Genomic DNA, 26,330 nt, shown 5'->3' with positions numbered 1-26,330 from the left:
TATCTCTCAGCTTAAGCCCCACCTTAAGCCCCCTCACAAGAGCATAGAGATAAGATCATTCTAATATTCATACAACAGCATTGTAAAGCGGTTTACTTTAAGAGCTTTGAGCATTCTAAAAGCAGCTATTTAAATACATTGCTTATCCTTGATTTTTGCTGTAACAAGTTGTTGAGATGCATTTGGAGCCACAGTAGTTAAAGTCACCTTGAGTGTTTTGTTTTTTTTAATATAGGAAGGTAAAATATACATCATCTAAATAAACACACGGTGCTTCAACAAACACATCTGTAGATTCAAAACTAGGGCTTTTGCTGTTAAGTGTGCATAGTGCTACAAATGAAAAACGTAGTTAAAGCGCATATTTTGACTAAATTTAAATCTATTGTCCTATTGAGTTTATTTTCACTAACCCATTCTTGGAAGATCACAAGCCCCCAGGTTGGTACAAGATGTTTTGTGCTAAATTATGTAGTGCTGTATGACAAGCTATTAAGTTTTCAACCTTTTTTCAAAACAGTACAACTTAACAGCAAGGATCAGAATTCTGAAGCAACATCTTGGGTGAACACACAGCTCAGTGGAGATGGGTTGAAACAGTAAACTGTGAAGTGGTAAATGCATTGTAAAAGATAGCTAAAGCATGATTATGAATTTATTTATCTCACCAAACATTTCATGAAATGAAAAAACCCATCTTAGATAAATATGCACTGTTCCAATGCCCCTTAAACTGGCAGAAGTCCAGCCTCTTTTGAAGAAACCCTCCTTAGACTGCTCTGTTTTAAACAACTGTCTGGTCTTCAATTTGCTATTCTTAGACAAGGTGCTTGAGCATCTAATGGCAAGCCAATTCCAAGTATTTCTGGAGGAAACAGATAAAGTTCCTTTTAAATCTGGCTTCAGCCTGAAGCACAAGACGGAAACGATGTCAGTGGATGACCAAGATGAGTCAAGAGCTTGCCCATCCACAAAGATGGATGGCCTATCCATTTCTTCAGGCAGTAGAATGTCAGGGGATGCTTCCTCTACCGCACTTCCCCCTCCCACTTCTCCTTGAAAGGAAGAGGGGAACAAATGAAAAAAAGAAGTGTGAAGGAGGAGGAGGCCAATGCATTTTCAAGGTAAACAGCAGCTGTGAGGGGAGGATTTAGGACCATAGTGTACAGATAGTGTATTTAATCCTTTCAGTATTCTGCTCTATGCAGTTTCCACTCTGTACCTTTTCAGAGAGGAACTGAAGGATGCGTGGCCAAGGCAACTTCCATGTCGGGGGGGGCAGGCAGATGGCATTTAATGTGCAGGTACTAGGAGATCTTGGGCTAGCCCTTAAGAGAAGTATGCCCTTGTCAGTTCTGCAGGACCTCTCAGTTGCTTTTGATACTCTCAATCATGGTAACACTATTTTTTCAGTGGCTTCAGTTCTTGCAAGAGGACAGATTGCAAATGGCACTTGGGACTCAATGCCTTGGCCACAGGCTATGGTGTCACTTAGGGTTCTATTATGTTTCCCATGTTTTTTAAACATCGACATGAAGCCATGAGGGAAAGGTTGTTGGGAGTCTCTCTCTTATGTCATCTTTATCCAAGGAAGCTGCAGAACTCTGAATCAACATTTGGAGTCAGGAACAATTCAAAGTGCTGGTGATGACCCATGAAGCCCTTAATAATTTGGAAACTAAATAGTTGAAGGCTCATCTCTCTCTGCATCAGTCTTCCCATACTAAGTGGTCATTAAGGAGGCAGGGTTGCAGATGCCATCTCCTTTAAAAACATGACTGGCAGTACCCTGCCTTTTCTACCACAGCAGCTGACCTGTGGAACCCCATTCCAGTAGAAGGAAGAACTGCTGGCATTCCCAAGCAGGGGGTGGGGGGAGTGGTTAAGACTTTATTGCTGCACCAGGTTTTTCAGCAATCTATTTTTGTTCTGTAGGTTTTTGCCAGTTCCAACATATTTGCTGTTCTGTTTATTTTTGTTTTTATCTGATTTGGTTATTTACAAAAACAACTAATATTGTTTATTTTATTGTCTTTTCCATGCTGCAGGCTGCCATGAGCTTTCCATTTAAGACAGGAAACAGAAGGGTATAAATATTTTAAAATATAGCAAATACTTTGCTTTAATATCCTCAGTTATACAAAACTTAATGTTTCATTTTAAAACAGCTGCAGGTATTTTCGTTAGAAAGGAGTTCTTCTCTTTTCTCTAAAAATAGCAAAGCAATATAGAATGTGTATCCCACTTGAATGAACAATTTTCCAGCAAACCCCAACCCAAGACAGCTCACTGCTCTTCAACTACTTCTGCATTTTCTAACACTTCCATTCATTTTAAAAATAGTCAACACAAAGAGAATCGAAGTATTTTAGAACCTTACTGCTCACTTCAAAGTCAGGATGTAATATTTATAGTGCATCTTTCATAGTAATCTCAAATAGTAAGGAAACTGCTCCAGAATTATTTGTTTGACTGAACAGGTGCATATGCAGACTTTAAAAAAAGTTTTGAAAACCAACAGACATATTCAAGCAGCTTGATCCATCCCGAAATCAGATAAATATTTTCACACTAATTTTCATTATATTTGGCTATTTATACAAAACACAAAGATGCCAATATACATACAAATTGGGAAGGTATACAATTTCAGAAAAATGAAACTGGTTTGCTTTGCAAACAACCCTTCCTCCAATTTAAAATTTACAGTAAGTAAATTGCAGTTGCAATTTTAAGTAGTGGATTTATGCTTTGTCCAGTTAAGCTCCTCTTAAAAGAAACATCTGTTTAAAGAAAACCCATTTACAAATTTAAAAAAACACTTTATAAAGTACAACCCTGAGAAAAGGATTTATGCAGAAGTTTGATAAACAATTTTTAAATCAACTCATTAAATACGCATAAGAAACTGTTCCTGTATTAAAATTAACTGCAGTTTTTACTTTCTTTAAACAGCTAGATAACAAGAATAAATGAAAAAGAAAGCAAATAATGAGCTGTAGCCTAAGATTCAAAAGTCTCACTGAAACTTGAGTCAAGCTAATATCTCATCAATTTCTATGATAGCCATAATTAACTTTCTTGGGATACAACCTATTAATTTCCACCCAGTAGTCCTGCATAAATGCAACTTCATCACTGTACATACATCTTTACAGTGGAAGAAACACCTACGGTGAAACGATGCCCAAAACACACTACAGCTACATCATGTCAACCTAAAGCTGTGCATTAACTGGCAAATGTGAACAACATTATTATAGTTCCACCTTCCTCTCTGCTTTTACCCCCAGAATACGCGGTGGCTTTAAGCAGACATAACATATTCCTTCCCAATCCTTTCTCTGACTTGCACACACTTCTTTCTGCCCACCATCCTGATATCTTGCAGTTGGAAAGAGTTGCAAGAACAGAAAACGAGGGATTAATACCTTTACTCCTTCTCACTTCTGAGTTGGCAAACAATGTGCCAGGTGGTACCATCACAAGAACTAAAGTCGACCCAACCATTTTGTGTAGTTCTATGACTTATTATCAAATGAGAAAGCACATTTAAAGACAAAGAAACAAACAACATATTTCAATGCTCAAGGACACTCATGTGCTGTATTTTGCTTCGCGCGCAAACTTTCCTACTTCTGCAAACCAAGTACTCAGAACGTTTGAGGCTTTACCACTGCAAGCTCTTCAGAAGCATAGAAATCCTGGAGTTCTTCTTGCTTATATTTTATGCAAGGTCTTTCAATTTGGGTGCCAGATTCCAAGGCATTCTGCCCCACAACACTCAGAGTCACAAACTTGATTTTCCATGTATTCTCCCTAAATGGGCAGCGGATGAGTCCAAAGATTTGCTCAAAGACTCCTAAGCAAGAAGTGTTTCTATGAACTGTGCCAGCTACAGCCACAATGACTAACCCATGCCGTGAAATGGTGCACCTCAGACCACCAATGTTCAAGTTGGGGTTCAAATAGAGATATTCGTCCTTCACTAGTGAAAGTAAGCGGTGGCTGACTAACTCTGCACCCACGTGGCGTTCTACATTTTTCTCTAAAGTGTTGTAACTAAAATTCAGGGTTGCATCATCCCAGAAGTGCTGCGGTCCCCAATCATCATGTGGTTTGCCAAGCAACGGGTTCTGAGAATTCAGAAGGGCAAAGAACCACTGACAAAATTCCTGTCCCAGATTGCAGTACCCTTTGCTGTAATCATACTCTTTCCTGTGTTCTTCTCCTCCTTGTTTCTCTTCCTTCTTAGGGTTCTGCAAAACAAAATAGCAATTTTTAACTTTTAAGCAAAAGCAGTCCAAAATGCTGCCAGTATAGAACTGCCTGGCACAGACATAGAATGTTTGAAAAATGCAAAGAATGTGGACTGCTAAATGGTAAGACAGGTGCAAATACCATTTTAAAATGATGGGTTATGTCCTAGGTTTATGCATGACCAACTAAAGTTAGGATACAACCCAATGTTCATAGGTGTGCATATCCCTATGATGGTGCACTCTAAATGCTGGTGTAATATTTACCTTGCTTGGTATGAATTATGCACCAAAAAAATTGGTTAAGCAGGCAAAAAAATCTTGTCTATTTCTATCTCAGAAAAACAAGCTTCATCTGATAACTTTAATACCCATGAACTAGTCCAGGACAATCAAGCATTACCCGTGTGTTGTTGTATACAACTAGAATAAATTATGATCATAATTCAAAAGCTGACAAATAAATGTGTGCATATACTGTCATTTTTTATGGAACCTTGTAAACCACCTTGGTCATTTGCCTTATTTATTTCTTTACTTTATTTATACCCCACTTTTCTGCCCGAAGGGACCCAAGGACATACAATAATGATTAAAACACAATTAAAAACATGAATTAAAAACAAAATTTAAAAAAATATTTCCAACAGACATTTTAAAAAACAGCAATCAGATAAAAAGTGCAAAAAGAGCAAACAGCAACAGTTTATAAAAAAGACCCAAGCATGAAACCAAATATTTAAAAAGATGTTTTAAAATAATGTCAAAAAGGCCAGGAGCTCAGAAGGCTTGTCTGAACAGAAATGTCGAGAACCTCTGTCTTATCCAGATTTAATTTCAGCTTGTTAGCCCTCATCCAGATCCTCACTGTCTCCAGACAGTGCTCCAAGACCTCAACCACCACCCTGGAGTCTGGAGGAAAGGAGACATAGAGCTGGGTGCCATCAGCATATTGATGGCACCCCACTCCAAATCCCTGGATGACCTCTCCCAGTGGTTTCATGTAGATATTAAATAGCATGGGGGCAGAATTTAACCCTGTGGCACCCCGTACCTCAAGGGCCAGGGAAAGTGGATTCCCTTAGCAAGGGAAAGTGTATTACCTAGACTGACAATACAACTTGGAGAGAAAGGACATCTTTTCACTAAGTATTCCAAATATAACTCTGCAAGACCAATACTTCAATTCACATTTCCACATTCTTCCACATTTCCCTTCTATGGTGAACTGAGAGTTGCCCTCTAGTGACAGGACCCAGCTTTTGTCCAAATCTTGAGTTACAGAGAAGGACAGGAATCATCATGGCGGTTTCATGGCAATTCCCATCCTTTCCCCAGCTCCAATTTCTAAAGAAAGGCCTGTTTGTTGGGCCACTGTGTTGCCATGGTGCACACAGCATCTCACTTGCTCAGGGACAACTAGCAAGCTCCCTCCCTCCCTCTGTTGCTTTACAGTAAGAAAGAGATAGATGAGCTTCCTTGGCTCCTGTTCAGTCATGGCAATTGGGGCATTGCCATCAATGGGCAAGCCCATCACTTTCTGCTAAAGAGCCAAAACGATAGACTGGAAGCTATTGCAAACCAATGGTACTGGACAAATAAGGGCCTAGTCCTATCCAACTTTCCAGCACCAATACAGCCCTGAGGCAAGGGAACAAGTATTCCCTTACTTTGAGGAGGCCTCCATGACACCCCCCCCCATGTGCCATTGGCATGGCTACATCAGCACTGGAAAGTTGGATAGAATTGAGCCCTAAGTCTATTCCTCATCAACTATTCAATAAGCTATTAAATAAAGTACAGGTGTCATTTAAGCTCAGTGTAAATGCTTTCACTGATTTGTGTCAATCCAGATCACCGCTCAAAATCTTTACCAATGGTATATGAATTAGTTTGTTAGTTTTCAGGGACCTAGAAAATATCACTCTTTGAAAAGTAAACAGGAACCTGCCCAAGATCAGCTTAATTTTTTATCTGTTCTTCCACACTGCACCTCTGACACTTCTACACAGGCCTCTCAGCATCCACCAACTTTCCACACTAGTCTCTCACAGAAGCCTCTCCCACTGATTAACGATTCTAGCCTCTTTGAGAACCTAAGTTTGGTATCTCCAAAGTCCTAACAACATTAGAAGCACAAAAAGGGGCTATGATTTCTGCCTTTTGGATCTGCTACACAAAAATGCATTACATTACACTCTTTCACTGGAACGATCAGTTCTCTACCACTCTGAAGGAGAACAGAACACCCTGAGTTGTTCTGTTGAAATGGAACATGTTGAAAGGAACATTTTAGGTATGAAAGAGTAACTAACAGTAACTGTAAAACAAACAAGTTTTGACTTCTAAGGCCTGAATACCACACCCCTTACCTTCACATCAGGCTTAGCATATTTTTGCTCTGGAGCAATACGTTCCAGCTGTTCACACCAGTACTCTTTTGCTCGACTAATAAGCTGGTGCTTTTCAGAAGTGGGAGGCACAACAATTCCTTTCTTTGCCAGATACCTGAAGATTGTGTCTCGAAAAACCTTCTTTCGCTTCAACAGCTCTTCTGCACTTTGACTATACAGCACAATGGCACGTATGGCTTCTGGAAATAAAGAAGTTAATATCAGGTCTTATTAAATGAGCAACATCAGGGAAGTAGAGAAATACTGCAATTCAAGGCACTTGGACAAATGGAATTTTTCTTTAAAGGCATGCATTTCAATTAATAGTTAGCAATTCAAGATAAACATCTTCATTTAGGATTCCCTCTCTAAAGATCTGCAGTTTTTAGTACCAAGGTATCAGCAATATTTTCCCCTAACTATTGAGTATTGAAATTATGTAAAATGTTGCAGTCCCAGTTTCAAAGTTCAGCTTTTTAACTGCCATGCTAAGAACCCAATGCATCAGAACATACTAGATCAGCGTTTCTCAACTAGCGGTACTTGTACAACTGGTGGCACTTGAGGTGGTGTCCAATGATACTCACGGGACCCCCCCAGACCCCTGCTGCCTGGCAGCAAGACCAGCAACACAATGTGACAAGCAGTGGTAGGAGGCTGGGCTCAGGGGGAAGTTCCAGCATGCACTTTTTGCATTCTCGAAAATGCCCTCATTTGCCCTGAGCTTTGTACCGGTGTTCATCACGTCAGGCCTCACAATTTGAAAGTAACTGGCGATGACATTATCACCAGTGACTTTCAGTGGTACTTTCAACAAGTGAACCATACAAGTGGTACAGTGGGGGATAAATGCTGAGAAACACTGTACTAGATCTTAAATCTAGTACAGATTGGGCTATTCACAGCCCAATTGTATTGAGAGACTGTGCTGGTGGAATGCACATTCCAGCAGTGTGCACTGTTGCAAAAATGCTTTGCAACAGTGCAAGGCCCAGGCATGCTGGTGGACAGGCTGAAGCCTTTTTGCTGCCAACAGTAGTTGCTGGGAGGACTGCCGAAGCAGATTAGTGTGCAGGGGTGGGGGGAGGGTAGAACAGGGTGGCGGTAGGTGAATGTCCCCTTATCCTAAGGAAGCCTCCAGCAATCAAAATTCCTCCACAGGATACAGTGAAAGCCATGCCAACATCACTGCATTGCCACACAAGGATTTGCTTAGGACTGGACTATCACTCAGCAAAAACGATGTGATTCTTAAAAAAGCATATTGATTTTCTAATTCCTCCCCCTTCCATCGAGTTATAAGTCTTATTTATGTTCAAAGCAGAGTAGCCAATGTCTTGAATCTGGTGCTGGAAGCAAAAGGAAGGTAAATGTTCACTGCACTGAAAGGTTGAAGTTTGTGACTATTTTGAAAACTAGATACACCCTTTCTATCCCTCCACTCATCTCATCGGTTATAATGAGTCTTGTTCAGATTCTATGCATTCCATAGAATCTGAATACATTTCAGATTCTGATTTAAGCCTAAGACCTTTATTTGTATAATCTATTTTGCAGGTTCATCCTTAACCATAACACAAACCTGAAAATACTGCTGTCAGAGCTGTGCATAAGTTCTTGATCTAATTTAACCAATTTTTGCCCAGCCCAAAGGTGTACATATTTGATCCCTGTTGCGTATAATGCAATGTTGGGCAGAAATGACTTAAAAAATGTACACAATATTCAGAATCAGTTTAACAAGCTGATCATTCTTCAGAAAGTATATGGAAACTTCAGCAGTAGTTCTCTGCCGCATCAGAATATTACTTGGTAAGGTTCATTTTTCTGTATAGAAACCAGCAGTTCCTGGCAGGGAACTATTGGTTACTATACAGAACAATGAATCTAACCAGTGATATTCTTATACAGCCATAATATTATTATCATAAAATAAAATCCATTCTCACCAGGCTAAAAAAAAAAAAATTAAAACACAGTATTCTACATAATGCCAGAAATCACAAAGAACTACAGTTCATTATTATCACTATCGTTCCATGAACATACATGCAGCTTAATGTTGAAAGAGCTGCAAAAAGCAGAGGTCCAGCCCCACACATCTTACAACCTAAATTAAAAGTTGGGAAAACAGGAGAAAGAAGGGTGGGAAAGAGAGGCAAGAGTAACAGCATGTGAAAGGAAGCCAATAGTTAACATACAGGTTGAGCCTCATTATTTACGTGGGTCCCATTCCAAGCACTCACGTGGATGGCAAAAAACGCACTATAGCAAATCCATTTAAAAAACAAAGTTTCTTTGCTTCCATGATTTAAAAACAGCCTTGCTGACCTTTGTGATGTAAGATAAGAGTCATTAAGAAGACAATCCATCAATCAGACCTCCTCCAAGTGCTTACAAAGGCGCTTCACTCAGCCCCTTCCTTCACCAATGCAAAGTGATCACCTTTCTTTCACATGCTCAGGGGGAAGAGCATGGAGAGAGAAGGATAGAGGGATTGTCAGCCAGCTGCCCTCTCTCTCTCTCTCTCATTAATTAGGCTATTGTTACAGGACTGTTCAGTTTTTTAAACTGATTTTAAAGGGGTGCATTTTCCCCTTCTCCAGGGATCAGCACATTCCTTCTCATTTGCAGGGGCCATTTGTGTTGAGTCAAATCCGTGTATAAAAAAATCCATGTATAAACAGGCTGGACCTGTACTTTCACTTCCTTTTGGCTGTGAAGGACTGGATTCACTGCTATCCTACCAGTTAGAAGAGAACAGAGTAGTTCTTGTCAAGATTTTTGCAATCTTTTCTAGAAGGTTACTCTGACATCCCAAGAATTCATGCTGTTTTTCAGTAAAACACACCCACCCTTTTCTGTAATGCTGTGGCATGTTTTGTGATGCCTCACCCATTAGCCACTAGTGGCTTCTATAACACACCAGAGATCAGCCTATGAGGAATTAAATTCCACATAAACTTAAAAAAAAAATTTAGTTTGCCTTTTAAAATTGAAATCGCTCTATTCTACTGTACAGGCCAACAGAACCACAGAGACATGATTGTCATTTTACAGAAGGGCAACTCGAATCTTCCCTTTCCACCTTGTCATAGCATTTTCTCTGCTGCTATTTTACAAGTGAGTTTACATACTTTTGAAAACAGCTCACTGGCTTCAACTAAACCTATTCCTGAGTAAGGGCTGCTTACAACTGCAGGCCCAGTTCAGTCCAAATTCTGGATGGTCGACTGAGAGCAATTCACAGGAATTGAAACATAGTGTCCATGTCATACTCAACAGGTGGAAGGGAGGTTATAGGTAGAGGTGTTTGTTTCCATTAAGTAGGACCAGTTTACACCCGAAGTCATAAGAATATAAGAAGAGCCCCACTGGGTCAGGCTAAAGGCCCATCTAGTCCAGCTTCCTGTATCTCACAGTGGCCCACCAGATGTCTCAGGGAGCTCACAAGACAACAAGAGACCTGTATCCTGGTTTCCTCCTTTGCATCTGGCATTCTGAGGCAGCCTACTTCTAAAATCATGAGGTAGTACATACACATCATGGCTTGTAACCCATGGTGGACTTCTCCCAAAATTTGTCCAATCCCCGTTTAGAGACATCCAGGTCAGATGCCACATCGTGCAGCAAGGAGTTCCACAGATTAATGACACACGGGGTAAAGAAATACTTCTTTTGTCTATCCTAACTCTCCCAACACACAATTTTAGTGGAAGTCCCCTGGTTCTGGTGTTGTGTGAGAGGGAGAAGAGCATCTCTCGATTCACTCTATCCATCCCCTACATAATTTTGTACGTTTCACTCATGTCCCCCCTCAAGCACCTTTTTTCTAGACTGAAGAGCACCAAATACTGTAGCCTTTCCTCATAACGGAGATGCCCCAGCCCAGTAATAATTTTGGTCGCTCTCTCAACATATTAATGGATTTAAGACCAAAAGGAAGCTGGTTCTATGTGCCCTTCTATAACCCTTTGACTTCAGGGTCAGTTAGAGCACCATCCTATATTTGTCTACTTAAAAGTTGCACTGCAGTCAATGGGGCTTACTCCCTGGTGACTACGGATAGGATTGTAGCCTTTGAGCTCAATCCTATGTCTGTCTACTCAGAAGCAAGCCCCATTATTGTCAATGGGGCTTACTCCCAAGTAAATCTGGACAGGACTGCTGCCTGAGAGCCCAATCCTATGCATGCCTACTCAGAAATAAGTCCCATTATAATCAATGGGGCTTGCTCACAAGTAAGTATCAATGGCTTCCTCCCAGGTAGGTGTGGACAGGACTGCAGCCTGAGAGCCCACTCCTCTGCCTGCCTACTCAGAAGTAAGCCCATTCTAGTCAGTGGGGCCTCCTCCCAGGTAGGTGCGGACAGGCCCGCGGCTGAAGTATGCCCCATCACGGTCCCCGGGACCAGCTCCTCTGCCTGCGGAAGTGCTGCTGAACACAACGGCCTGCTCCCGAGCAAGGTCGGGCGTGACACGTGTCGCGCTCCCGTCACGGCCCGGAGAGACGCGTGTCGCACCGCTCACCCTTGCGGGAGCTGGGCTGCACGAGGCGGTTGGTGACGGTGTCCACGAGCGCCATCAGGTCTTCGGTCGGGAGCAGCTCCAGCACCTCTTGGCAGCCGCCGCGCTCCAGGTCGGTCATCCCCGCCCCGGCCGACGCCATGGTGACAGTGGGAGCGCGCGGGTCGCTGAGCTGCCGCCGCCGAGGCCAAGGCCGCCCTCGGAGCCCCTGGCAACAGCACTGCGGGGCCGGGCGACGCCCTTCGCCCCTTGTGCGTCACTCCGTGCGGCGCCCGCCCATTGGCTGAGGAGGGCGGGCGCCCTGATGCGGATCGGCTGGGAACACGAGGCCGCCTCCGCCGTTCCGCCTGCCAAACGGGCTCCGGCTGCCTTGGACTGACCGCTGCGGCTCTCAAACTTTGAGCACTGGGACCCACTTGGTAGAATGTCGGAACCCACCGGAAGTGATGTCCTGACGGCGAGTGACGTCATAAAGCAGGCAACTGTTAACACTCCTAGGCTGCAGTTACCTCTGGGTTGGGAGGCCAGATGTGACAAACACCAGTAAGAGGCTCAGAGTGGACAGGAGGGCTTTTTTGAATGCGGAGAAGCATGCTTTGGAGCTCTGCCCACCAACCTGATCCTCCTCCTACTGTTTGTTGTGTCGTGTTCCTGGTCTCACTGCCAGGCGACAAGGGTCCTATGAGTACCACCAGCCACCATCTCAGGTACCACTGGTGGTACCCATACCACTGGTTGAGAAACACTGTCCTAATGTATTACACTTTCTCTTCTGTTTGTGTGCCTCAGATTGTGCAAAGCTAGCTTAGCTATTACTCCTTTTTTGATAGCCCAACTCGGGAAGGTATTTTACTCCAAGAATATTATGTTCTTATGGAGGAGAATGAAGAAAATGTGAGCACTGCATAAACTTCCATCATTTTCAAAATAGTAGATAGCCAGCCTTGAATGCATTGCATCATTTTACATAGACACAAAACGAAACCACTCCTTAAGGCAGGAGTCTCAAAACTTTTCAATATGAGGCCACCCCTGAATTAAGCCCACTATGAAATGGTTAAAACTTGAAAACCGCCTGGGTTTGAGCATAATAGTGCGTTTCACACACTCCACTCTGTTGTGCTGCAGAGGAAAATGTAAATGGAAACATCTGGCTAAGGACTGTTTGGAATGAGATACCCAAGAGACTAGCCATTGAAATTGATGACAAATTTAAAATTGCAAGCCAAAGAACAGCAAGGCGTCAATTGATAGGTAACCTTTTAAAAACGTATAGAGAGCCACATTATTGTTGAAAGGACACAATTTGCTACAGGTTAATAAAAATCTCAGGGCTTCTATAAACTAGTATTTACTTCCAAACACTATTCCCTGAAAACAAAAACAATTTCTACAAAAACTAAAATGAATTTCAGACGATACAGAGTTGTCTCATGTTGACAGTGCATGTTACTTCTCAGAAATTCTGTAGCCATTTTTCAGTTATAGATCTGTCCGAAAATCCGCTCTGGAGTTTAAACAGTAGTCTAACAAAAGACCACACTACACCACACTAATACCACCATCCTCTGTAGAGCTTGACTTACTTTGCTACTCGTTTTTATTCACTTCTAGTTAAAAAATAGATTCAAGCTGAATAATTTGCCTGCATTAATACTTCAGTTTATTGTGTGTTGAGCTGCTCCTGTTCAGCCACTCTGCTCACAGTTGTCAGTGAGTTGAATCAACTCACAGTTGATTCAGGGACATGCATGACAAATAATGGCCCCATATTTTACAGTGGCATCTAGAATGCAGTGCTGGTACATGTGCTAGCGCAAGGAATCTTTCAATAATTTCAGGAGAACTGGTGGGAGAGGCTGTTATAGCAGGAAGATACACTCTGAAGCTGGAAAGGGAACTGAACTGGTGGGAGAGGCTGTTATAGCAGGAAGATACACTCTGAAGCTGGAAAGGGAACTGCCAGCAAAGGCCTTACTCCCCATTTTTCTGGTATTTCTCTGTCTTCCTGCAATCACTCTATATTGCTGGCAAAGATATTCAAACCTTCACCAATGGCTTTGCTTGTGTTCTCCCTTTAAGCCACTATCTGTAAATCTACTATATCAAAGCAGTTATCAATCCTGTCCAGGCTTTAAATTAACTGCAAAAATAAAAATTCCATGTCAGTTTCCCTCTACTGCCCTTCATCAGTGCCCCCTCCCTTGTATTACCACTTGGCATTAGTCAATCTTTACTGTATTTCTTCTATCATGATGTAATGTTCATAATCAAGTATTTCCTAGTCAGATTCCCAGATACCATAAAATCATCTTTTAATAACAGACAATATTTTATTGAACAATTCTATTTACAATACAAAAAAGTTTAAAATGAGACACTACTGTTGATTTATTGCAGTTTGATGGCTCAGTTTCAATTTGTACTCATAAAATGCAAAATAAAATAATTTAGCATTCAACAAGGAAGCACAAATTTTCTCTCTTGCTGAACCTATAATAGCTTTTACAAATTAAACTTAAGAGTCCCAAAATGCACACTGCATTTGTTTAATCAAAGTGTTATACAGTACAAAATAAATTAATAAACACCACCTTTTAAGTGGTTCATCTAACCCTTGGTGGGAAATGAGGATTCCTGCAGAATTTTCTCGTTATGCACGATTCAAACTATACAATTTCTAGATGTTTAATATGGCTAAATAACCAAAGTACCAGTGACCTTTTCCACAAGTAAACATTTTCAGCTTGTACTACAAAGCTGATTGAGGCAGTAGGTTACCAGAGGAGTAACACTTTTCATTTTATAATAATATTTCTGGTAAACCAAATTCATGTAGTGATAAACTTCTTTTCAAAGTGGCTCAAATCTTCTGAAGACCTGTAGCTTGAAAAACTGTCAGAATATGAGATAATGCACTGTAGGCACTAAGGGTAACCATAAAAACTGGAAAATACATAGCTGGGGCCAAACCGATTAGAAATGCTAGAAATAGTGCCGGTTTTTCTATACCATGACATCTTTAAACGTTATTTGGAATCAAATTATCAAACTAAGTCATCCATGCAGCCTGAACTTATCCAGCCACCTGAAATGGAAACTGCTGTCTGACCCCATGCTGCCACTATAGATTTGCCAGCTGAGAACACCTTATGTAGTCATTTGTTTCTAGCAGTTAAACAAGCTCAGGAGTACTACCACTACATTGGCTGTAGGCAAATATGTTCTCTTCTATTTCCCAGGGAAGAGAAAGAAAATAGACTGGCACCTGCACTGCTCATTTCTCTGACTGGATGAACTAAGTACTTCACAGCAACAAGTGCTGTCTGGTGTGTTCTCTTTTGGCCAGAAAAGCTGGATGAAATACTAAGATACAGTAGCAGGGAGAAATGCAGGAAACCACCCCTTAACAACTCTTCAGAATGAAATCAATTTCCCCTTGCTTCAACTTTTAAAACAGACTATATCATGAAACTAACTTATACCAAGGCAGACTACTGGGCCATCTAGCCCCAATACAGTATTGTCTATTGTGTCTAGCACTGGCTGTCTAGGTCTTGGGCAGATATCTTCCTGCTCATTTGTTACTCAACTAGGAGATGCCAGGGATTAAACCTGGTATCATCTGCATGAAAAGCATGTTCTCTACCACTCATCGAGACAGATGAACAACAAATTTCAGTGGCTATAATCTAGCAACCTTGGGCCAAAAATGCAAACAGTGGATGTTTGAACTGAACCACCAAGTAGAAGGGAGTAGGAGTGAGGAGAAAGAAACCTTCTTCAAATATTCCTGGAAGCATCAGCTCCTTGCAACTTGAAAGCCAGTTATATGTTGCTAAGGTCCTCAGTTACTTCCTGGCACAAAACCTAGAAGCAAGCAGGGACAAACAGGAAGTTGGATGGAAATTACCTACATTATTTTCCTCTACCCCTGGAGGAACCAAAGCAGCTTTGGTTCTAAAACCAGTTGTAAAACAAGACATTATGGGTAATCAGGGACAAAGGCTGGTAAGCCTTCCTATAGTGTATGTGTTCTTGCATCACTAGGCAAAGAAACAAGGGGATAGCCTATTACATTAGCATTTGACTTGTTAAATGCATCTATTTCTGTTAACCGCAAGTTTTGTCTTTGAAATAAGCCTTAAATCTTAGCTAGAGAATGCTTGGAAACAGTTGCAAACCTATTTTAGACTGTTATTTTGACATCCAAACATTTGTACCTATGTGAAACAATATAGATTTATTCTTTCTTATGATGCAAGCAAAAACAGATTTTTGTGATGTCCAACCAGCTAGCCCTTAGTTTAAGCCATCCTAAAAACTCATGTGCTGCTACAGTAAGTCAGAGATCAGATCTTTTATACAAACTCCAAAATCAATCATTTTAGAAGTATATCTTTGAAACTGTTACAATGGGCCAACAGAACTACATGGAAAATAGGAGATATTTTAAAGGTGCAACTTGATTTTTTCTTGTCATTTTTACAAAACTTTTATCTACTGCTATTTTACAATTGATCTTACACACTTTGGAAAATAGTTCTTAAAGTTCAATGTAACTTATTCCTGAGTAAGGGCTTACAACTGCAGCCCAAGTTGGGTAGCCAAAATTTGGATACCCCACATATGACAATTCACATTAGTCAGAAAAACCAATACTCACTTTCAAACTGAACAGAGATGTCTTAGCATGTAGCCAGAAAACCAAAACCCAGATCTAATAGACAAAGGATCGTGTTCTCAGCTACACAAGTGTAGTGTGCCCACACAAAATGAAATAAAATCCACTGCATAACTCAGTTGTACCTACACAACTTGATTATATGATGCTAATGAAAGCACCATTAAGAAAAGGAAGAAGCATCTTCCTGTTACATGTATGTGATATGCTTCCACTGATGTGGACTTCCAGGTTCCCTTATGTCGAGGCTGTAAAGTTGGATAGGATTGGGCCCTATGTCAAGTTAGTACCTGGGACATATTTGGCAATTACTATCATTTAATGTAAAAATATGAAGTATTAACTGTTTATCAAAGGGGTAAAACTACAGGTTGAACACCCCTAATCCAAAATCCTCCAAAATCCTAAATTCTGGAGTGCTGCCTCAAATTCCACAGCTGTGATGGGTCACAGTCAAAACATAGGTACGCAACAGTTTATTTAGGACCTATAAGGGAAAAAGAGACCCTCCCAGCCTCCTTCAGCTGCAATATATCTTTTCTGTGCACACCCAGATTCTCTCATATTTCATTATGTCTATGCACATATTCCAAAATTCAAAATATGAAACACTTCTGATCCCAAGCATTTCAGATAAGTGATACTCAACTGTATATAGAAAAGGTTGCTTTGCATCTGACCCAAGTGATAAAAGGCAGACACCAGGTACCATATCTGTGGAACTTTGTAGTTTTCTCCATGTGAAAGTATGATATACAGATATGAGCTGCTTCACGATGGGGATATATTCTGCAAACCCCATCATTAGGCGCATTCATTATTGCCCAGATAACCAAGAATGGCAGCCGGGTCATGCCCTAGAATGCCATGCTGGGCCAGGAAAACAGGAAGGAGGCAGCTAGCTGTCAAAAGTGCGAATGGTAAATGTGCGAAGCACATGTTATACTTGTTAAGTCACTAAGAATGGAGGGAAGGAAGTTGGGCCAGTGAGTTTGGTGGGACCACTGTTGTATATATGATCTGTTACATCACTGCACAGCACATACCTGTATTCAAATGTCCGTGATTTATACCAGTGACAGAATCCAGCTTTTCTTATTACAGAGTCTGGATACCTTCAGTGCTGAATGTTTATATTTTTAGCATGGAAAAAACACAGCTGTGACTGTCAATCCAAATGGGTAGGATGGTTAAAGTTGTTCTTTGATCAAGACAATCAAGACTGGTCTGTAAGTGGTTAAAAGCTTGTTTGTACTGCAAGAACATCTGTGATCATAATTTTACACCTGTTTAATTAAAATCAGTGAATTTTTGTTTTGAAAACAAAGCTGACATTACACTCTATGAAGAAGAGGCAAGAAAGAATAATCACCTTTGAGTGAAAAAAACTTTGAAAAAATTAAGAGCATTGACCTACGGGTCTAAACAATTCAAATTAAGTTGAAAGCACACATAACAAAACCACTCCATTTTTGAAAGTGTTACTACAACTATCCCAATGAATGTATCCTGTGTATCTGCAACCTATCAGGGCCTGAAATATTTCTGCTCTGCAAAGAAACTGACATGTAACTGTTCATGGCAATGAAAATTGTGTTCATCCACTTCTTCAAGAATATATTCATTTGGGCCCTTGGGGATGTGAGTGCTCTGCCTTTACATATACTATGTTAGGAGTGAGGGGATTAAAGCTTTACCTCTCAAGGCACAGTACAAGTCACTCTTATGGACATTCTGTTGGCTAAAGAAATTAATGCTCTAGAATTTATTTTTACCACTACAGTTTCTACACTGCTATTTTCTAGAAATTGAGGCAAGATCAATTGTTTCACAATAAAAATTTAGTGCTGAATATTGATACAATATGGGCATAAAGTTCTTTTGCCAGATACTTCTATTTCTTGCTGGAATTCTACTTTGCATCTTTTGGGATCCTTCATTGTGGCACATTTTAATATAGTGAAGTAGCCTTAGTGCTGTCGGCCATACAAACCGCTACAAAATATACTTACAAATTTTAGCTTTGTGTTCCAGCTCAAGTTCAGCCGTCACATCATGTGCATTTACTGTTGAGCCTCACGCTGCTTATGTTAATACTCAACACTGATATGCATATGCTGGCCCTCGATGTGTACATGTTCTTTCTAGAAGTTCTCCATTAGATTTTGAAAAGAATTTTGGTGCATTTGAATGAAGTTTAACTACATGCTTTAGGAAATATCAATCTGAGAAAAGCTTCTATCTTTATTGCATGCCTTAGCCACTTTGCCAAGGCACTGCCCAGTTCTAATTCTTTCCCAAAACAGAGGAATGCATTACCAAATTCCAAGATACTTCAAGCTAAGAACAATCAATTTCTACAAACAGATCAACTTTTAATTGACCAAATTTTTATGCACAGAGATGTTTAATACGACGTCTCAGACTAGATTTTATAATGTAGACAGGCTTCCTTTGACATCAATAAGAGGCATGTAGTTCTTGCATTTTTGTCTGGGATAATAATCATAACTCGGTGTAACATTTGTACAATATGCTACTGCACTTGCTCTTACACTGGTACTTCATGTGGGACCTTGTGGTTTCTGAATAACTGGTACTTTGGGGGCTTTATAACAGTTTTTTCTGGACTCAAATTCTGCACAGCTCCTACTACCACTTAGTTCTGACTCAGGTGTGCTTTGAATATAAGCAAAACCATTATTTTCTTTAGTAACTTCAGATGTCTTTATAATTAAGGCCAACAAGGGAAAAGAAACTGATGCAGAATATTGTAGTGTTCCACCACCACTCCTCAAACGGAGAAGTCTTCTCACAATACTTGTTCAGGCACCTGTAAAAGCAGATCATGTTGGTTAGTTTTCTGGATTCCATTCTACACAGAAATGTTACTTAATAAGTTTCAAGTATAGTTCAAAAAAGAAAACACTTCAACTAACTATTCCTTCATTGTATCACATTCCAAGTCTCACAATGTATTTGCAACTATTTTTCTTTACAAAACTGAAGTATACTGAGATACTAAGTTTAAAAGCATGTGATTTTAACAGCAATTTAATTTAAGTTAGCCCAATTCCCTATTTATCCCAGTCATCAAATGCCTGCCCAAGCATCTTGAACTGTATTAGAAACAAAAGGTGAGTTACATGTTCCATTTAGTTCTTCAATGCTTGCTTGTCCTTAGAGGTGCACTCACATATGACATGCAAATGTTTATGTAATTCAATATATATGAAAACAGTTTCATGGAAGTTCTCTTATCATTCTTTCTTGAAGAACAAAATATTAACTCACTGACAGATTTGGTGCACAGCGGACATCCACCCCCCCCACCCACCCAACCAGGCTATTTCCAAATGATTACAGAAATAGATGAGATAGGATGAAAATAATTTTGAAGGTATGTAGGCCCCAAACCATTGAATGTTTTACCGCTGGAACTATCACTCTGAACTAAAATAGTGTGAATGTTAAAAGACACCCAGACCAAAGCCCTGATATAATAAAGCCAGCTATCCACATGCCAGGAGAAAGGACACCACATTCTGCACCAGCTGACAACCTTCAATCTGAGAAGGTTGCAACCTTCTCACCAGATGGAAGGTGCACAAAGTGATCTTAACTCCTTTAGTTATCCAGTCATTCAGGTGAAATTTGGGACCAAAAATAAATCTTTACGTCTGCAGCAAAACTCAGTGAAACACATGTACTCCTCCACTTGATAAAGCTCTCCACTACCACCACCCTCAGTCTTGTGAGGTTTCACACTTAATCGTCTTCACTTCTTCACATATTAGGAACTAATTACGGATAGAAGTGGAGGAAATCAAGAGTAAAAAAGCTAAACTCAAAAAAATGGTGCTCTCCAAATCTTACTACACTTTCTCAGCAGACTTTACTTAATGAACAGAAGGAAACAATGTTGACACTCAACATGACCTGAATGGAAGGTCTCAAAGAAAATATGAATATTTTTTTTCTAGAAACTTCCATGATGAGACAAATGAATTAACCCAATGGAAACTGCTCAAAACTTAGCCCTGTCAAGCAACCGTGTCGCAAACTCATAAAAAGATTAATAGGTTCTTCACAAAGTCCTAAACATAGCTCATCTACCAAGCCCACAAAACAACTATCAGTACTATTCCACATGGTAAACATTGTACTATTTCTGATCTTTTCTCTTTCAATCCTGTTCTTTAATGTAAACGCTGCATTTGCTCTTAACCTTTGTATAACACTTGATAGCTTGGACAGTCTTTTCTAATATTAAGAATTACATGTATGAACATACTACCATTATAAGACTTACTTTCATCATCTGAGTCGAATCCAAAGAGTGTCTGACACTTCTTTTGTGCAAGATGAAGCTGAAGTGCTTCTGAATTACAGTAGGTGGTCAGGCATTTGCTGCATCTCAATCTCTCCAATTTGCTACAAGATTTTTCTTGCTCTGAATGGGAATCTATTTTTTCAGTCAACGTTTTTCTGCGTTTTGGCATGCTAATGTATCGTTCATCAAGGTAGCTTGGAGGCAATGGTCTAACATAAGGCTTTGTTAAAATTAAGCCATATGAAGTATTTTCCGTTATCTGATTTGGTTTGGAAGGTGACTGACTGTTTGGTGGTACATCATTACAATTCTGTAAAACAGGCAGAATGGACCCATTTTCTGTGCACGTTGTGTCAGTCACTCTTTCCAAAGCAGTACTGGATGACGCTGAAGAAGTCTGTTCCTCACCATGCCCGTTGACTAGTTGGTCACTAACACTACAGCTCTCAGAATTTGGCTCTACTGCAGGTATCTTTTGGTCTATTAAGTTCATAACTGTAGTAGTACCATCACATACATTTTCATTGCCATTTTGAATGAGACTATTTAATTTTTTCTCACTCTGGATATAAGTCTTTGGTTCTGTGGACTCTTTCCTTGCCTTCCAAGTTGGAATTGGCAAGTCTACAACAACCTCCTTTTCACTATTAGTCTCTCCTTTTTCTTGGAGGTTAGAGTGGGATTCCAAAATGGTATCTGAAGAATTCTCTTCACCAACATCTTGAAAAGAATCTGTTTTGTTTGAATAATGTTGAGCTTCATGCTCATACAACAATGAAAGGTCCTCAAATAGTTTGCAGCATCCTGCAAAGTTACACTGAGCTTTAAAATCGCTGTGACTTTTTGTATGCTCCGAAAGCTCAGTGGACAGCTTAAATCTCTGATTACAGTTGAAGTGTAAACAAAAATATACATTTGGATATACATGTTTATTTAGATGATCGATAAAATGCTGAGAATCTAAAAATTTTCTCTGACAAAATCGACACTTTCCTTTATTCCACTTCATTATGTGCTCTTGCACCTTCAGATCAGTGGGATGAGCTTTCCGTGCATGTTTATTCAGAAACCTTATTTTTTTAAAGACTCTTATACATCCATTAGCAGGACACTTGAAGTTACCTGCTTGGTCCATAACGTCCAAATCATTTTGAGGGCATAAGACACCATTTACTTTATGAAGTACAGGGAACTCTTTGCCCAAACTGCTATCACTTTCTGGCAATCCTTCTGCACTTTCTGGTTCAGGAGTGTTGTTTGAAGAACTATCACAACTACCATTTTCAACAACATTATCCTGGTTACTAACATGATTTTCAATTACATCTACAGACAGTTCAGAATTTTGTACTTCCTGATCAGAACTTGGAACAACAGCTTCTACTTTATTATCCGTAGAACTCTCCAATTTTCCATTTTCAAGAAGTACATCTGGATCAGGGCAGCTTACTTCATTTGCATCAGGAATTTCCTGACTGTGACAAGTAGCAGCAAGATGGTGTCTTATTTTCTTGATGTGATTCTTTAAGTGCTTAAGCATTACTCCTTTTTGCCTAAATCTTCTGCGACACATCACACATGAAAAACTGCCCTTTTTCTGATGAGCCTGTGCATGCCGCACAATGTGGCCACCAAGAAATTCTCTGTTGCATAACACACAACGGTGCCTAGGTACATTGTGATCAATTTTAGGTGAGCTATGAGCGACATGGTTCTTTTTGGAATTACATTTAGACTGTGCTCCAGAAGGGTCTTCAAGGCCTAGTCCTCCATTGTTTACATTAGCTATACAGGCATGACCACCACGCAATGCTCGGCGTGGTTTTTGTGCATTGGCAGAACGTTCCAGTGTACTTTCACTTAAGTCAACTGACGCTTTGTCCTTTAGCAGTGCTAAGCAGTTCTGCTTTATCATTGAGAAATTCCAGAATTCAGGATCAAAAAACAAACCTTTTTTCAAAATTGGAAGCAACTCAAAACGCACACGATTCTGAACTGAACTGGCTTGTTCATTGTATTCTTCATCTGCACATTTATACAGATGTTCAACAGTGTAATAGGACTCTAAGGTGTGCTCAATAAAAAAGACAGAAAGAGCACATATTCTGACTATTTCCAAGTCATTTGGCAAGAAGTAGGCAATGGATTTGAATATCAGACATTTCATTTTTGGATCCTCACGGAGATCTAACTGGAGAGCACTTCCACATATCTCCACGCAAATCTGCAACCCATCCTTGCCAACCTATTGGAAAGATACAGTATATTCTATCAGTATATTTTAGTATGGTACAGTACATTCTGCCAATACATTTAAACTCTAGAACATAGAGGCATTCCTGTTTAAGAATCAAGTGTACAAAATGTCAGAATTTTTTAAAATTGAAGTATTCAAAATTTGGGAATTGTGGACTGAATAGTTATGGTACTTTCAAGTAAAAAAGAAAGAAGCCTAGTATATGCTTGTTATTATGAAAACTAGACCAATGCAAATTATGTTTTTGGAATTGTGGGACTTGGCCATAGTCCCAATCCCACATCACTTATGTCCCCCTTCCCCAATTTTCTATTGGGGAAAAATATGCAAACAGAGATTGTCCCTAGATACCATTTTGCGTCCAAGTCATGGGGCCGTTCTCTTAATTCTATTCACTGTACCTAAGCTGCAACCTTCATTTCTCAATTTTACTACCTAATTATTTCGTAATCACTTCACCCCTCATCTACAATTTCTTTTTCTTTTTCAATTGGTTGAGTAGACTGAATATATGCTCTTTTCTAAAGAGCATTTGTCAACCGCTTTTGGAAATAAGACACCTATTTTTCTTATACTGTTTAATTATTGTATTTATATTTTTATAAACTGCCCTGGGAACTCCATTTTGGGTGGAAAGGCAGGATAGAAACCTTTTATATAACTAAATTAGAACAGCCTGAATCACAGTGATGAAATGAATTTTTAAATAAGTTGGATGATACTGTAATTTCCACCCATTTCAGGGTAGGCTCTGTGTACTATAAGCAAGTAATGCTTTTCTCCTTTATTTCCATGGAAGACTATGAAGAAAAAGAGAAGACACCTCATCTCTTTTATGGAGAAATGCATAATCTTCAGTTGTAAAGACAATCCATAAAATTTACTGGTGGGGGGTTGCCTTCACATGTAAGTAGCAATAAGTTGCTCACCTCCCCCATAACTCTTTATGGTAATACAGACAAGTGATAAGTAATGCTACTGGCCTCTCTGTATGCAAAATGAAAAGGAGGCCTCACCTCATGTATATCTTTTGTGAGCTAAACCATGGTTTAACTATGTTTGTGATTTTAATTAGGATTAACATAACAAAATAATGGTTAGCACTAACCATGGTAAGCATGCCTTTGTGAGCTTGTCCCATTTCAGATGTGCATGGTTAAAAATGATTTGGAGAAACAGTGGCTATACATTATTTACAATGAATACTCAATAATGCATCTGTGTACCTTTTTTAATGACAGTACACTGCAGCAGTTAAATCCATTATCTTAAATACTGGAGACTAAGATAAAGGTGTATGGAAAAATCACAACTTACTTCATCTTTAATAACTTTCATGAAAGGAAAAATAACTCTTATGTTGGTAGCAATCCTTAGAAGGTGGTAGCATTGATCAACAAATACTTCTTTTGATGGATTAGATTTAAGCTGCAGTTTGCTCCAAATAAAGATCAGTTCCCTATAAAACAGACAAAGCTATTTCTTAGTATGTGGTATAAACAGAGTACTTTGGGAAGCAAAGCATATATATGGAAATGATTAATGCTCTACTATAAATACATATTCTTCATTATAAGCCTCAAAAAGTTACTGATTTTCTATGAGCAGCCTGATCCTAAAACCCCACTCTGTGATCAGTTCTGGGATGGGGCTCAAGATTTGGCATGCACTGCCACTGCTGATCCTGCCCCCCTCCTGGGTCTGATCCTCCTTCTCCTCCACCCTATCACTGCCCAATTCTGCCCTTCCCCCAACCTATTCAACCCTCTCCTCAGGCTTACCTACTTCAGCAGGTGTCCATGGGTCTGCCAGAATGCAGAAGGCAGCTGTCTCCCTGCCAATGGCCTGCAGCATGTGTTAGCAGAGGCTGCTTTGCAACTATCATAAAGTAAGCGCCACCAGTGCAACACTAGTTACGCTGGCAGAGAAGGGTGTTAGCATTGGGCCGTAACTTTTATTTGCAAATGTAGTTAATTTTATTGTTTAAAAAAACCACAAAATGAACCTCTATTGAAAATAGCAAATTTATTTTATTTATTTATTTATTTATTAGATTTGTATTTCGCCTTTCTCCGTGAAGGGCACCAAAGGCAGCTAACAATCAAGTTAAAAAACAAACAAACAAGGATACAAATAAACATTAAAAACAATTAAAACAAGATAAAATACATAGCAGCAGATTAAAAGCACACAGACATAATTTATAAATTTATAAAAACGGTCCTTATAGCGCCTCAAAGGCTTTCCGGAATAAAAAAGTCTTCAGGCCCCGCTGGAACGTTAATAACAAGGAAGCTGTCCTCAATTCAAAGGGGAGGGAATTCCATAGTGCAGGTGCCACCACTGAAAAGACCCTGTTTCTGGCCACCATTCCCTTCACCACTCTCAGTGATGGCACAACCAATAGGACCCCTTCTGATGACCTTAGGGAATGGACCGGACTATACAGAAGAAGGTGGTCTCTCAAATATGCTGGTCCCAAGCCCTTTAGGGCTTTAAAGGTCATAATCAGCACCTTGAATTCAGCCTGGAAATGAATGGGCAGCCAGTCGCCGGAGTAGCAGCATGACAGAGTCAAACCACTGACCCCCAGCAACTACCTGGGTCGCCGCATTCTGCACTAGCTGTAGCTTCCGGACCATCTTCAGGGGCAGCGCCATGTAAAGCGTGTTACAATAATCTAATCTTGATGTCACTATGGCATGGACCACCATGGCCAGATCTGCCCGAGACAGGTACGGCCACAGCTGGCGCACTAGCCAAAGCTGGGCAAAGGCACTCCTGGCCACAGCCGACACCTGGGCACCCAGGAGGAGTTGCGGGTCTGGGAGAACCCCCATGTTGCGAACCTGTTGTTTCAGGGGGAATGCAACCCCATTCAGAGCAGGGCGATAGTCCAGCACCCGGATCATGGATTTCTGCACCAGGAGGACCTCTGTCTTGTCCGGATTTATTATTATTAACAGTATTTAATTTCAGCTTGTTCGCCCTCATCCAGATCCCAATTGCCTCCAGGCAACGCTCCAGGACAGAGACAACCACCCTGAAATCAGGTGGAAAGGATAGAGCTGGGTGTCATCAGCATACTGATGGTACCAACTCCAAATCCCCGGGTGACCTCTCCCAGCAGTTTCATGTAGATGTTAAACAACATGGAGGACAATATAGAACCCTGCGGCACACCACACCTCAAGGGCCAGGATGCCAAACAGAAGTCCCCCAGTACCACCATCTGGGATCTGTTGGCCAAGAAGGACTGGAACCACTGCAAAACAGTGCCCCCGATCCCCACCTTGGCCAACCGTCCCAGAAGGACACCATGGTTGATGGTGTCGAAAGCCGCTGAGAGGTCCAAAAGGACTAGCAAGGATGCACTCCCTCCATCCAGCCCTTGGCATAGGTCATCCACCAAGGCAACCAAAGCTGTCTCCGTCCCGAAGGCAGGCCTAAAGCCAGATTGAAGGGGATCCAGATAATCTGCTTCATCCAGGATCCTCTGGAGCTGAGACGCCACCACCCGCTCGATCACTTCGCCCAGAAACGGGAGGTTCAAGACTGGCCGATAATTATCCAATATAGAGGGTTCCAGAGAGGGCTTTTTCAGGAGGGGGCAAACCACTGCTTGCTTTAATGTTAGAGGCACCAGCCCCTCCCTCAAAGATGAATTTACTACCCTATCTGTCCACTCGGCCAGTCCCTCCCGAGCAGTTCTAACCAGCCATGCTGGACACGGATCCAGTGGGCAGGCGGATGGCCTCACACTCCAAAGGATCCTGTCCACATCCTCAGGTTCTACAAGCCAAAAACAATCCCACAAAACAGGATTGACAGGTGTCACGGAGACATCACTCGACATTGTCAACATAGAGTCCAAGTCA

The 26,330-nt window shown here is 40.6% G+C and overlaps 2 protein-coding genes across 2 annotated transcripts in view; both read right to left on the bottom strand.

The window, feature by feature from the left end:
• Nucleotides 1–208: 208 nt before the first annotated feature.
• C3H3orf38 (chromosome 3 C3orf38 homolog) lies at nt 209–11,415 on the bottom strand. Its single transcript, XM_066620723.1, has 3 exons — nt 11,182–11,415; nt 6,632–6,852; nt 209–4,259 (listed from the first exon to the last, which is right to left on the bottom strand). The coding sequence occupies exons 1-3, from the start codon at nt 11,318–11,320 to the stop codon at nt 3,654–3,656; spliced, it is 966 nt and encodes a 321-aa protein (XP_066476820.1). The 5' UTR covers nt 11,321–11,415; the 3' UTR covers nt 209–3,653.
• A 2,076-nt stretch (nt 11,416–13,491) lies between these two features.
• The window catches only part of ZNF654 (zinc finger protein 654), a 31,525-nt gene continuing 18,686 nt past the window's right edge, over nt 13,492–26,330 (bottom strand). Inside the window, exons 7-9 of the mRNA XM_066621960.1 lie at nt 23,770–23,911; nt 20,175–22,440; nt 13,492–18,695 (exon numbers count right to left, since the gene is read on the bottom strand). Coding sequence (XP_066478057.1) covers nt 18,688–18,695; nt 20,175–22,440; nt 23,770–23,911 — 2,416 coding nt within the window. The 3' untranslated portion in view covers nt 13,492–18,687. The remainder of the gene's footprint in view (nt 18,696–20,174; nt 22,441–23,769; nt 23,912–26,330) is intronic.

The sequence above is a fragment of the Tiliqua scincoides genome, chromosome 3 (assembly GCF_035046505.1).
Source record: "Tiliqua scincoides isolate rTilSci1 chromosome 3, rTilSci1.hap2, whole genome shotgun sequence".
Taxonomy (NCBI): Eukaryota; Metazoa; Chordata; class Lepidosauria; order Squamata; family Scincidae; genus Tiliqua; species Tiliqua scincoides.
The sequence above is the reverse complement of the archived record's forward strand: the minus strand, read 5'-3'. Positions and strand labels throughout refer to the sequence as shown.